The following is a 13194-nucleotide window of genomic DNA, read 5'->3' as shown; positions in this document are numbered from 1 at the left end:
TGCTTCCCAAGTGCTGAGATTACAGATATGTGTCAGACATGTATTTATAGGCATCAAGAGAGTGGATCTCAGAATATTTACTAGAAACTTTAACATATGCAGAAGAAAAGCTCGGCATTTCTACTTCAGTGTGACATTATTCCTCATAAGATAAAATGAATTATAATGCTTATTAAAAATCAGATTTGGAGCAAAGCAGTAGTGGTGGCACACATCTTTAATCCCAGCACTCAAGGCACACAGGTGGATCTCTGTGAGTTCGCGACCAGTCTGGTCTCTACAGACCAGGACTGCCAGGGCTACACAGAGAAACCCTATCTTGAAAAACCAAAGGAAAAGAAAGAAAAGAAAAGAATTAGATTTGGGACAAACTTATAGAATATGACCAAAGAAGTTCTTTCTATTTTAACTTCTCTATTCTGAGGCATAGTAACATTTGACATAAAGCTTCTTATACTATTTTCAGAAACATATTCAGAGACTCCAGAAAAACAAAAGTACTGTAATTGTCCTTTAGTTTTGTAGTGTTCTAGATAAGTTGTTGAGTTGCAGTGTCAACATAAGCAGCCCCAAATGAAGATCACATCATGGTGATAAGATGGACAGCTGGCTGGGTGTTAGCACACATCAGCAGTCTCAGTGCTAAGGAGGCTGAGACAGGAGCCTGAGCTCCTACATAACAAGACCATGTCTCAAAAAGACAGCCCAGGAATAAAATACCCAGTTAAAAACAGAGGGCTCATAAGCCAAGGCTTTTACTGATTCAAGTATAGCCATGCTAGAAGGTTTCACTTCTTAAATCTGGGTTAAACAGGGTTCCCTATTTTTAACTTGATGAATTGGAAAACCTTACAGGTGCTGGGGTGTAGCTCAGGACAGAGTTTGCTAGTACAAGTTGGCTATGGGTTTAGTATCCAGCCACCCCCAAACTAGCTTCATTAATTTGGGTTTGATTTGTTGCAGCTTTGTAGCATCGACCGCCCTGAAGAAGGAGGCCTGCCGCCATATGTGTTTGCTCTGATGGCCGTTTTCTTTCTTCAACAAAGGAAAGACCCTCTCTTGCCAGTTTATCTAGGATCATGGGTATGACATTTTCTGGTTTTGCCGAATAGTGATCTTATTAAATTACTTATGAAAAAAATCTAAACACTTAACCAGACCTGAAGTATCTGATTATTCTACCATACTTTCATTACCAAAATATTAGTGTTTGATTACAACATGTCTTTTAAAAAAAATACCAAGAAAAACTAAATATCCATGGAGAAAAGGCAAACATTAAGCCTTTATACCCCCCAGTTAACTCAGAATGGGTCAGACACCTACAGAAAGTCAAAACTGGAATGCTCAGAAGTGAAGTCCTCATAGTAAGAGTTTCTAAGAAAACTAAAACTATAATCTATATCAAGTTTAAAAATTAGTAAACATTTTAAGTTCTCAAAATTTTGTGTTCTAAAAAACATTGTTAAGGATAGGATAGGCTCCATGGTAGAGCTTTTTCCTGGTCCTACAAAAAAAGAAGAAAAATTATGAAGACCAGAAATAACAGTACTGACTTCAAGAACACTAAATGCATGCATCTAATGAAGACACAGTATCATTCCTTGTCTTCCAAAATGTTTCTGGGAGAATTGTTATAGAGCACTGCCCTCTCCAACCATTCTGGGTGCTGCAAACCAAACAATGCATGTCATAAACGTGGATACCCACCAGGGTGAGGTCTTTCTCATGCTCTGGTGCATGTCTGTCAGGTTGTGGTGTCTTTGAGAAATGAGAGGGGCGTCAAGGGGAGGCCTTTAGAGAAAAGGGGTGGAGTCTTTGGCATTGGGAATAGAGGTGTTAGGAAGGCCAGAAAAAGACTGACTTCTTGGGTAAAGAGGAAAGCAAGACAGGCAGGAGAGCTCTAACTCTTCAGTAGGACTGCTGTCAGCTAAGCCATTGATTGACAACCAGTGCCAGTAGGTGTACATTCGGGAACCCATTCCACAGCTTAGTGTATTCATTAACTTGTTGAATTACATGTGATGGTTGTGTTGTCAACTTGACAGAATCTAGAATCACCTGGATGACAAGCTTCTAGGCATGCTTATACGGGTTGTCTTCATCAGGTTGATAAGGATTGAAGGAGAACCCTACCTCCACTTCCCTGCCGTGATCTGTTGTGAGCTAGAATAAACACGTTGTTCCTCACGTTGCTTCTTTCAGTGTTAGGAAAAGTAGCCCAGGCACTGTGACCAATGAACCCCACATTGTGTAGGGAGAGAACTGTCCAGCGCTCCATAGTGCCTCTCTGAGCTTAGTACCCCAAACCTTTTCTTCTGCAATGCACTGAAATTTTCAATAGTAATGTAAAAAATACATTACATAGATACTTTTGGACTTAATAAGAATTTGTGATATCTAGTGTTTTATGGGATAGTAGTTCTGGGAATTAAACTAAGGATCTCAAACATGCTACCATCACAAATGCTCTGCCACAGAGCTTTATTATTAGCATCTCCCTAACCTCTGTGTGTGTGTGTGTGTGTGTGTGTGTGTGCCCGCGCACAGGCATGCGGGCATGCATGCATATAGGTGCCTACAGAGGCCAGAGGCATCAGATTCTCTGGAGCTGTAGTTACCAGTGGTTGTGAACTATCACATGGGTGCTAGGAATCAAACCTGTGTCCTGGAAGAGGAACCAGTGCTCTCAGACACTAAGCCATCTCTCCAGCCCTGTTTTGCTTTGAGACAATCTTGCCAAGTTGGCCAGATTCTTCTTGAACTCCTTTCTGCTGAGAAGCTTGGGCTCCATGTGTGTCCAGGCGCACCACCAACCCCCGGAAGACTGTTCTGTAATGAGGGGGGTCTAGATGATAGTTGCATATCTTTATAGTACTGATAGGAGCAATTCCTGGCCTCCTTTGAAAGTTTTTAAACACTGTGCCATGAGCAGATAAATGATAGCATCAGTACTTCATAACGGTTCTCCCCTTCTCAGGACGCCTCAGACTCTCCAGGGCACATAACTAGAGGGAGCTAAGGCTAGTGTCAGTTCTACTCTAGAACCAACAGCTTCAGATGCTTGATAGGCTACTTTGTTTTCTCTGAGGGTTTGGTTTGGTTTTGTTTGTTTGTTTCCAGTTTTGTGACAGGTCTCATACATGCCAGGCAACTATGTACTCTTTCAGGATACTGAAAACTTACTTTGCAAAATCATCATGGCTTTTGCAAATCAAAACCCTGCTCTTTATCCTGAAAAGATACTTAAATTATCAAACTTAGAGGTAGTTGGTGAACTGATTTGTGTTTTTTATTTTTGTAATTTTGTTCATTATTGTGTGTAGAAGTCAGAGAACAACTTTCAAGAACTCCCTACTCCGTTCTACCTTGGGATTGACCTCAGATCGTTAGGCCTTTACCCACTGACCCATCTTGCCATCCCCAATTTTACGTTCAGTGAACTGTTGTGTGTGTTAAGTTTTTACTCCTATGAATATTTTGATACCCTCTGTCTCAGAGGTGTTCATACTATATAGTAAGATATGTCTAATTATTTTTTTCTAGATTGAAGAATTCTCATTAAATAAATTAGGGAATTTCAGCCTTAAAGACATTGAGGAAGACTCCGTGGTCTGGGAGTACACCGATGACACCACAGGGGGCGCCAGCACTACAAAAGAGGAGGCCCCCAAAGAGACGCCCAGGAAGATGGGGCAGGTCTGTTCTCCCTCGTGTCGGCTGTGGTGTTCATGCATCAGTCTGTCCCCTGTCTTGTTTGTCCTCACTCCCTTTGGTTTACGTTGATTTGGGTTTTGGAAACAGGGTCTTGCTCTGTTTCCCAGGCTGACCCTGAATTTAGCCTGTAGCCCAGGGTGGTCTGGAGTTGGTGGCAGTCTTCCAGCCTCAGCCTCTCAAAGCTGTCAGACATGGCTTTATCATGACTGGTTTTGAGATGTAGGTTAAGTTAATTGTACCTAGGAGTGGGTCTCACTACAAATGTCGTTTCTCTGCATGATTGTAATATGTTTTGATCTTGTTCATTCCTCTGCTACCGTTTCTTGGTCCACCTGTCCCCTACCACTCACTGTTCCTTGTCCGTGTCCCGAATAGACCCTTTTTACTGTCCTACCTTATTCCGCACTTCCGTTCTGCATGAGACAAAATGAGATGCCCATATTTGTGAGACTGGCTTATTTTAGTGTGATAATCTCTAATTCCATACACTTTCGTGCCAAAACATAATTTCCTTTTTATGGACAAATAAAATTTCATGTCATTTAGAGAGACCTTTTGTTTTCATCTGTTGTGGGTATGTAGACTGACTCCATAGCATGACCTATGTGAGTACCGCATTGGTAAACATGGGTGTGCAGACTTCTCTATAGTAAGCTGACTTTGAGTGTAGGTCTGGGTCATATGGTTGGCCCATTTATTTCCTAAGGAGCTCACATATTTATATATTAGTTCATGACTGTTTCATTTCCTTGTCTATTCAGCATCTTGAATAAACAAGTAATGAAAAAGGTTGAAAAATTGACATCACTAATCCATTTATTTATATGGTTTCTCCTATGTGCAGAGACCTTTTAAAGATCCTGAGTAGAATCCTTTGATATAAGATGACTGTACTGGCCATAAAATTCTTATAAGACTGGGGTTTGTGGTTCTAAAGGTCATGTTTCTCCTCTAGTCCATGGTCTATGCATGCCTCAGATGGAACAGTGGTGAGCTACGGACAGGGGCATAGGAGAGATGCCCCTGACCTGCTCCCCAGACAGCACCATTCCATCTTGTTTGTGGGCAGCAGCCTAGGCTCTTGTGTCCAGCTCTGCCTTCCCAGCCGTGTGTCTTCAGGCAGGTCCCTTAACTCTCCTGTGCCCCGGCTTCCTCCCCACAAGGAATCTTGGTGTCCTCTCCAGCAGTCAGTGACTCCTAGAGAGTTTATCTCAGTGCCAGGCATGTGATGCAGTCGGCAGCACATGCTGCTCCTGTTTGGAGAAGAATGGTCTCTACTTTGGAAAGAAAGGTTAAAGCCAGTGGTGTAGATACTTAACGTCTTCTAAGCTCCTTGCTATGAAGCTTTGAAGGCTTAAGTGAGAGATTAAAAGTCCTTCATGAGACAACAAATGGCTGTGGATAAAGAGGTACAATTCAACAAGGCTCTCAGGCTTTCTTTGTCCTCAGATACAATGTGTGGTTCTTAGACCATGCCCGTTCCAGTCAGGAATCTCAGCATGGCCTTGTAATCCTACCAGGTGACTTTCATGATTGGTAGAATCTATGTGCTTGAGATTTATTAATTAATGTAGTATCACACTGCTTATTTTGAAGTGTGGTATTAGAAATGTGATTGTAGACAAATTTATATACTAATATTGAAAATGTTTTATTTGTTGTGTATTAGAGAAAAATGTGAACCCACTGTTATGTGTCCATTTAATGCTTCATTTTAAAACTGATATTTTGAGAGGTTAAGCAACCTCTAGAACATTCTTAACTTCAGAGCAGTGGCATGCTAAGCCTCTCCTGATTCTTCCTGCTAAGCAGTGTCACCAACCAATCCTGGAAGTGCCTCTCAGGTCCTTCCTGTAGCACTTGGGCGTTGAACTGAGTTACCTCTAGAGAGCATCTTACAGCTGACGTGTTTCAGTGACGTTTGCCTTCTTCCAAAGATAGCTCTGAGAGCGCGCGAGCAGCCACATCTGCCAGCTGCTGATTTCATCCTCATCGCTGTCCTGTGTTATAGGTGTACCATCCCTTCTCTGCAGATAATGATAGCGACCATTTTTTGAACACTGTCTGCCAGGCACTGTGCTAAGCCCTTTACAGACACTATCTCACTCAGTCCTCCCAACAACCCTATGAGGTGGGTACTGCTATCCCCATTTTCCAGATGAGGAATTCAAGTCTTAGACAGGCTATAGACCTTGACCAAGGTCATCACAGCTAGTACCTGGCAGAGTATGGGTTTCAAACTAAACTTGTCACACAGCCAGTTCTCCTAGAGTGGAGAAAGTGAGTTACAGAGTAGCTAAGAGCTGTGAGCTGGCAGTCATGGTGGGACTTCCCCTGCTCCTTTCCATCTTAGGGCCTATGTACTCAAATTTTGTCACGTATGTTGTTTGATTTGTCAGAAGTCTGTGACTGGCAAACTAGTGTCAGTTTCTGATATTAATGTTATCTGACTTAAGATGCGGTGCCACTTGGCAGATAGAGTGAGTTCCTTCCTCCTCCTCCTGCCTCAGCAGTACCCCACCTGCACAGGTGTCTCTGCCAGTAGCAGCAGCAGCAGCAGGAGGAGGAGGCCTTTCCTGAGCACACCAGCAGCCTTCCTCAGGGGCCTCTCCACCTAGTGCTGTCTGCTCCTGTAGTGACATTCCGGGGACAATGGCTGAGTGTTAATACACTGGAACCCCAGGGTGCAGGGCTGTTCGCCTCTGACCAGATAGACCTTACAAAGATTACCCAGATGGATTGTGCAGCTCATGGTTTTCCAAATCTTCAGAACTTAAGTTTGAGTGATCTCTGACTTCTCGGGCTGAGCTGGCATCTAAATTAACCTCTGTGCCCCTTGTCATCCATAGGTGCCATTGACATTTAATATAAAACACCAACCTTCAGTGCCAGTTGGGCAGCTCTGGGTGGAATTGCTGCGGTTCTATGCTTTAGAGTTTAATCTGGCTGATTTAGTGATCAGTATTCGCGTCAAAGAATTGATATCCCGGGAATCAAAGGACTGGCCCAAAAAGCGCATCGCTGTTGAAGGTAATAATGTTCGGTTACTTTTTACATGGTGCCAACCAACAGCCCATTTTTATCACCTTTCTCTTTACAGTTGCCACCAGAGGTAGGCCTGGTCTGAAGGTAAAATAACACTAGGCCCCTGCATGCACTGCACTGGGTTGAGGGACTAAGGGCTTACCCTAAGGTACAGTGTTTTAATTACCAAGTGACTGGTTAAAGGTACCCGAGTCCCTGCTTTGTAAGGTGTGTAGGAACTGAGCCCTCTCTCAGGGTCCCTGTGGTGTTTCCTTCTCCTCACTGCCCTCACTTCCACCCTCTCAGGAATTCCTGTTGAGGATTGGTTTACCAAGATGAGTGAAATATTTTTCTCGTGAAAAACGCTGTTCTTAATGTTGGTTGACTCCAGTGGAGGGAACAGAGAGTTATTTTTGAAGCAGAAAACAGTAGCTTCCTCATGAACACGTTCTAGTGAAGGCTGTCACATTGCAGAGTCAGCCACAGACAGTGATGTCCTCCTGTTGGCGTCACTGAATGGATGAACTCCTCTCAGCTTTGCAGAGTCAGGAGGTTGGAACCTTTTAGAAATCTTAGCTCTCCTCCTTTAACCTAAGAGCGACAGCAAAACTCCTACACGGAAATCTTGGTTTTGCTTGATTCTTTTTTTCAAGCTTTATGTTACATAAGTTTTTTTTTTCTTTTTGCATAAATTCTATGTGCAGTCTTAGGGAATCTCACATTTTAAACCCTCCCCTGCAGTTTCTGTGGCTCAGCTCTTCTGGCCAATTGCCTAACCTGCTGGAGTTCTAGGGGAGGAGAAAAGATTGAGAGAAGTGGTGTCTCCTCCTGGTGCCTCCCTCTCGCCCCTGAAACTCAGGCCAGCCACTTCAGTGATGGGGCCTCCCAGGGCGGAAGAGTGGAGGTAAGCTCGACACACTGCAAGGCTGGCTGAGCAGGGTGCAGAGCGCTCGGTCACAAAGCCCGTCGGGAAGTCTGAGTTCCCCAGAGCCACAGTAGTGATATCTTTCCTCCCTCCAGTCACTGAGCAGCTAGGGAAGGGAACCAGTTCGCGGGGTTCTCTGCGGAGAGCAGGAGACTCAGGAGCATTGCTTTCAGCTCTTAAACTGCCGCCCTCACTCCCACCCGAGTTGTTTTTAAATGTACTAAAGCATGTAAGGCGCATGATCCATTTTACTGTTGTTACCTGCGTTACCTTGGAAAGTCTAGTTTTAAGCATGGCGAAATAAAAGAATATGAAGTGGTGGCTTTCTCTTTTTTTTCTTCTCTCTCTCTCTCTTTTTTTTTTTTTTTTTTTTCCTGTTGCAGACCCCTATTCTGTTAAAAGAAATGTGGCAAGGACCCTGAATAACCAACCCGTGTTTGAGTACATACTTCATTGTTTGAGGACAACATACAAATATTTTGCTCTTCCACATAGAGCCACAAAACCCAACCTCACAAAGCCTTCTAGCCCCGTTACCCATGTTTCGGATCCAGATAAAGGAGCAAGGAATTGTGGCCCAAAGCTCCAAGCGACAGATACTGATCAACCAGGGAAAGCAGCTATGGCTCAAGGTCCTGATGTGCCCACCTCAGAAGCCTGCAAGGCACAACTGCTTATTCTTAAAAGTAGCACTGAGCTGTTGGGAAGCCCACCAGAGGAGATACAGCAAACAGAGGTCCATTGCAGGGGCTGTGAGGATGCCACAGCACAGCCTCAAGAAACAGGAAGTGACAATGAGAAAGCGAAAAGGAAGGCCGAGTGTCTTTGGAGCACTGATGATCAAGGCTTAAGCTGCAGCAAGCATTCAGAACTTCAGAACTGTGGTGGCCTGTGTGGTCTCCAGGCAGACAACACACTGGAGTTAGTCGGGCTCCGGAGTTCTCGTGCCAAGGAGCAGGACAGCTGCGCCTCCTTGGATGACAAGGCTGACGTAAATGAAGGACACACGGGCGGTGCTGAACTGGAGGAACCTCTGAACTGCTTTTCCCCTGGAGCCCAGGGCCAGGGGCCAGCAGTCGTGCACCTCGATGATGACGATGACGAGGAGGAGGAGGAGGAGGAGGAGGAGGAGGAGCCCAGCCTCAGCGTGAACCACACAGAAGATGAGGAGGGGGGTGCTAGTGAACATCAGGGGGACAACAGGCACACTGGGTCAGGTGAGGAGGATGTCCTCTCTGAAGAGGATGACTTGACCGAGCCTGCTAAGAGTGAAGATCTCGACAAGTGTGGAGAACCCATGGATGGGACTTTGCTCACAGACCTAAACAGAATAAGTCTTAATGAGAAAAGCTTTCCCGAGGAAAATTCACCCAGGGACCAGTCTGACTTCTTCTATGAATTTAGAAAATTGACCTTCACCAAAGGCAAGGTAATGGTCGCTGGTGGTCTTAGATCTGGGGACTCTGGATAATTCTAATGAATACCGTTACTGGTGTTCTCCTATTACACCTATCCATTTATCTCCTGTGAGGAAGAGGCATGTGCACTGTTTGCCCCTGCATGTGGAAGTCAGTTCTCCCCTTCACTGTGTGGGTCCTAGGAATTGAGCTCAGGTCACCAGGCTTGGCTGCAGGTGCCATTTACCAGCTGAGCTCATGGTTTCCATGTCTGCATTAGAACAGCAGCTTCCCATCTGGCTGTGGTTTCACACATTCTGATCCATTTCACACCACTTGATCCATGTCCCTCCTTGAGAAGTGCGTAGGACACAGACAGTTCTCATCTCTCCTGACGTCACCAGCACCACATCCCATCTCTCAGTCCATTTGGAGTAGCTTAAATTAGGGTATATGTGTAGTTAATTTTTTTCTAGGACCCTTTTTAGCCAAGATTCTCACTCACGCTTGCTCTGGTTTACCATATCTCTGCAGTCTCCTACAGTAGTGTGTAGCTTGTGTAAGCGAGAAGGCCATCTAAAGAAGGACTGTCCTGAGGACTTCAAGAGAATCCAACTGGAACCTCTGCCACCACTGACACCCAAGTTCTCAAATATCTTAGATCAAGTTTGCATCCAGTGTTACAGTAAGTCTTCTGTGTTCCCTGATGTGCCCTGAGGGTTGACACTCAAGGGTCATTCAGATCCCTGTCAGCCTTGTAGGTAGTCCTTTGAGAATCCATAGTATGTTGTGGTCATGTTCACAGGCCACTCCTCCCCAACTCCTCCTGCGTCCACTCCCCACCTCTCACTGATCCAGTCTGTGCTTCCCATAGACTCCTTCTGTGGGGCCATCCACTGGAGTCACATCTCCCTCTCCCAGACGCCATCAGCTGTCATAGCTCCTCAGTTAGCATGAGGGCTCCTTAGCCCGTCCACACTGGAATATTGACTGCTTGATCTCATGTAGTCAGCCTTAGCCACCGTGGGTTCACAAGACACTGCTTTGATCTGATGTTCTGGAACCTCGGACTCTCCCTTCCCTGGGACAGTCCCAGAGCCCTGAGGGAAAGCACACTTCAGTGAACACTAGTGAAAAGTCCTCGTGCAAGCTCTTTAAGGAACAGTCGTTGGGGAAGCACGGTTTCTATTTCCACAAGAAGCCGACTGCTGCCTAGACTGGATGTACTCAATACTCCACATTGACATTTTAAGGAGCTTCCCCTATGGCCCTCTCTGTAACTGAAGCTGCCACTGAACTCGCTGACCTCCTGCCTTTGCCTCCATGGTACTAGGATCATAGGCAGAGCTATCGTGCCCAGCTTAATCCTGCCTTCCCTCTCTGATACAGTTTCATCATGTTATTGAATTCTTGAATGCATGCACTCCTCCTCTACCTTAACCTCCCAATATCCAGGATTGTCCAGCTGTCATTGACATTTTCATTTTGTTAAACTTTTTCAGATAGTAAAAAAGAAAACCAGGCTCCCAGTTAAAAACAAAACAGCCCACAGACATTTCTGTTGGAATTCTAGAGGATTTTGTCAACTCAGGTTTTGAGTTCCTGTCCCAGTTGGCTTGTCTTCAGGGCAGTTCTCGGGGATAGACTTCCTGAGGCAGGGTCTCCTGAGTGGCTCCTGCAGTGACCCCCTCTTCCCCCTCCCTCCACTTGACATTACAGCTATGTCCCACAGGCCTAGCTTGAAAGATACTGTCTGTCTGCTTTTTATTGCTAGAATTGTCTGCTGAGAAGGCATCAAATCTAGTTTTTGAAGCTTGTATGTTGTCTTTTTTTCAAAACTATCTTTTCAGGTTTTCTAGCAATGCCAACTCTTTTTCCTTTTTTAAACCACCCCCTGCTCATTGTGTCTGTTTGCTTTCAGAGGATTTTTCTCCAACTCTTGTAGACGATCAGGCTCGCGAACATATCCGGCAAAATCTAGAAAGTTTCATAAAACAGGACTTTCCAGGTGAGTAGTTTTTTATGTTTAGGAAAGGAAAGGTAATGAATGATCACGTGTATCACAGGCACACTAACTACAGCAGCGACGAGAAATCCTTGTGGTGGGCAGGGTCAGAGGCAAGGTAGTCTGTATGTCTGGGATGGGCTTTGGTCCACCACATGTAGTTTACAATAGGAAGATGACAGGTGCAGATCACCCAGCACACGTGAGGTGAGTCAGTCCCACACCTTTACAGGAGCTAGAGAGCTGGCTTAGCCATTAGGAGTACATGCTGCTCTTGCAGACCAACTTCAGGGGATCTAGCACCGCTGGTCTCTGAGGACATAAGACTAGTATACGTAGACACACACAGCGGGGAAAGTCAGTTTTTTAAGGCACACTGCAAGCATTGCTCTTAAAGTAGTAAATGGTCCACATTTTTCCTTGAAACATTCTTGCATTTTGGTATAAAGTGGTATCCCCTAATCTTTCATGTCATATACAGCATGTGTTTTTAAGTAAACTGAGGGAACCAGTAAGAATAAATGTGTGGTTAAAAAGACACTGGGGCTGGCAAGATGGTGCAACAGGTAAATGGCCTTGATGTCAAGCCTGACGCCCTGAGTTCAGGACCCACATGGCGGAAAGAAAAACCAGCTCCTACATACTGTCTTCTGCCTTTCACATGCGCACACAGACACAGTGAATAACTAAATAAATGTCATAAAAACATTTAAAGACCTGAACTATGAGATAGGATAGTTAGCAATTGGTATTTTGGATTCATTAAAACAACAATTAAATGTACTCAGGTAATGAGCTATTACTTGTCATCTGTCCCTAACAGGAACTAAGTTGAGCTTGTTTGGCTCCTCCAAAAATGGATTTGGGTTCAAACAGAGTGACCTTGACGTCTGTATGACAATTAACGGACATGAAACTGCTGAGGTACGGTTGCCACGTGAACACACATGCGCTGTGAACATGTGGTTAGCGCCGTCCTCACTGGCAGAATTGTGAGGCATCTGGAATGTGCCGGGGCATTCCACATGCAGTGCACCACACAGCACAGCCTCTGATACCTGCACTGGCCCGCTTGGAGGGGATGTAAAGAGTAGGAAGCTCTGGGGGCATGGGTAGTGCACACCTGTGATCCCAGCACCTGGGAGCCTGATGAAGGAGGGCCGCTAGAAGTTCAAGGTCAGCCTGGGCTGTATAGAAAAAAAGCAGAGCGTGCGCATTGGCTAGATAGCTTTGAAGGGGCTTTCCCACGTAGTGCAGATCATTCTGGATGCTGTGGAGCCAGACCGCCTTCCGCCTTCACCAGTACCCATTTGCTTAGCCACTAGACCAGCACACCCATCCTTTTAGAGTTGCCTGTGGTGTTGGTTTGCTTATACATGGTGAGTACTGACTTTATAGTACAGGACCTAGATTTGAGACAGAGTTGATCTTATCAGTACCAAATGTGTATTTTGATAGGCAGTAATAATTTCTGTTCCCCCTGTTGCTTTGGGAAGTTCTCTCTTGGGTGGCTTGGATCATGTGTCCAGAGACAGCACAGTACACCCCTTATTCTGAAATCCAGCTTAGAGCCTGGTTTGTTGTTGTTGACTTTCCCCTCTCCTTTTGAAGATGGGGTCTACTGTCTAGTTCAGGCCAGTCTGGATCCTCCTGCCTCGGTCTCTGAATCCTGGGGTGATGGCCTGTGCCTTGGTGCCACTCTAAAGCCTGTCCTCACTGTTGTGTTAGCACAGTGCCGCCCCAGTCCTGTTTGTGCTCTCTCTGACCACAGTCTGAGAAGTGCCTTAGCAGGCCAGGCAGGGCCGTGCGCTGAGTCACCATAGAGGCTGCTGCACGGCTGCTCAGGAGCTCTGTCCATCTCTTTGTTCTGAGTCTGCGTTCCAGGGCATCTCTGACTCCAGCAAAATAGCCCAAAGTAGGTCTGCCTGGAGTTTGGTGCTGTTGTAAAGGGACATTAGGTCTACCATATGGACTGACCCACTGTGTCTCCTCAATGTTGACTGTCATTAATGTGTTTTAGACACTACTTTTGACAGTATTTCTGAAGCCCTAAATACGTCGTAGGGTCTGTATAACCATCAGAAGAACTCACGCAGACAGGGATCACAAGGCACAGTGGTGTGTGC

The 13194-nt window shown here is 45.3% G+C and overlaps 1 protein-coding gene across 4 annotated transcripts in view; it reads left to right on the top strand.

The window, feature by feature from the left end:
* The window catches only part of Tut7 (terminal uridylyl transferase 7), a 51126-nt gene that overhangs the window by 16212 nt on the left and 21720 nt on the right, over positions 1 to 13194 (top strand). For all 4 annotated transcript variants that reach the window (XM_048447640.3, XM_048447641.3, XM_048447639.3 and 1 more), the window contains exons 10-16: positions 964 to 1083; positions 3547 to 3699; positions 6567 to 6747; positions 8050 to 9095; positions 9598 to 9748; positions 10985 to 11071; positions 11892 to 11992. In XM_048447640.3, the coding sequence (XP_048303597.3) occupies positions 964 to 1083; positions 3547 to 3699; positions 6567 to 6747; positions 8050 to 9095; positions 9598 to 9748; positions 10985 to 11071; positions 11892 to 11992 (1839 nt within the window). The remainder of the gene's footprint in view (positions 1 to 963; positions 1084 to 3546; positions 3700 to 6566; positions 6748 to 8049; positions 9096 to 9597; positions 9749 to 10984; positions 11072 to 11891; positions 11993 to 13194) is intronic.

This window comes from Myodes glareolus, chromosome 14 (genome assembly GCF_982192425.1).
Source record: "Myodes glareolus chromosome 14, mMyoGla1.1, whole genome shotgun sequence".
NCBI lineage: Eukaryota > Metazoa > Chordata > Mammalia > Rodentia > Cricetidae > Myodes > Myodes glareolus.
This window is presented reverse-complemented; position numbering and strand designations above follow the sequence as displayed.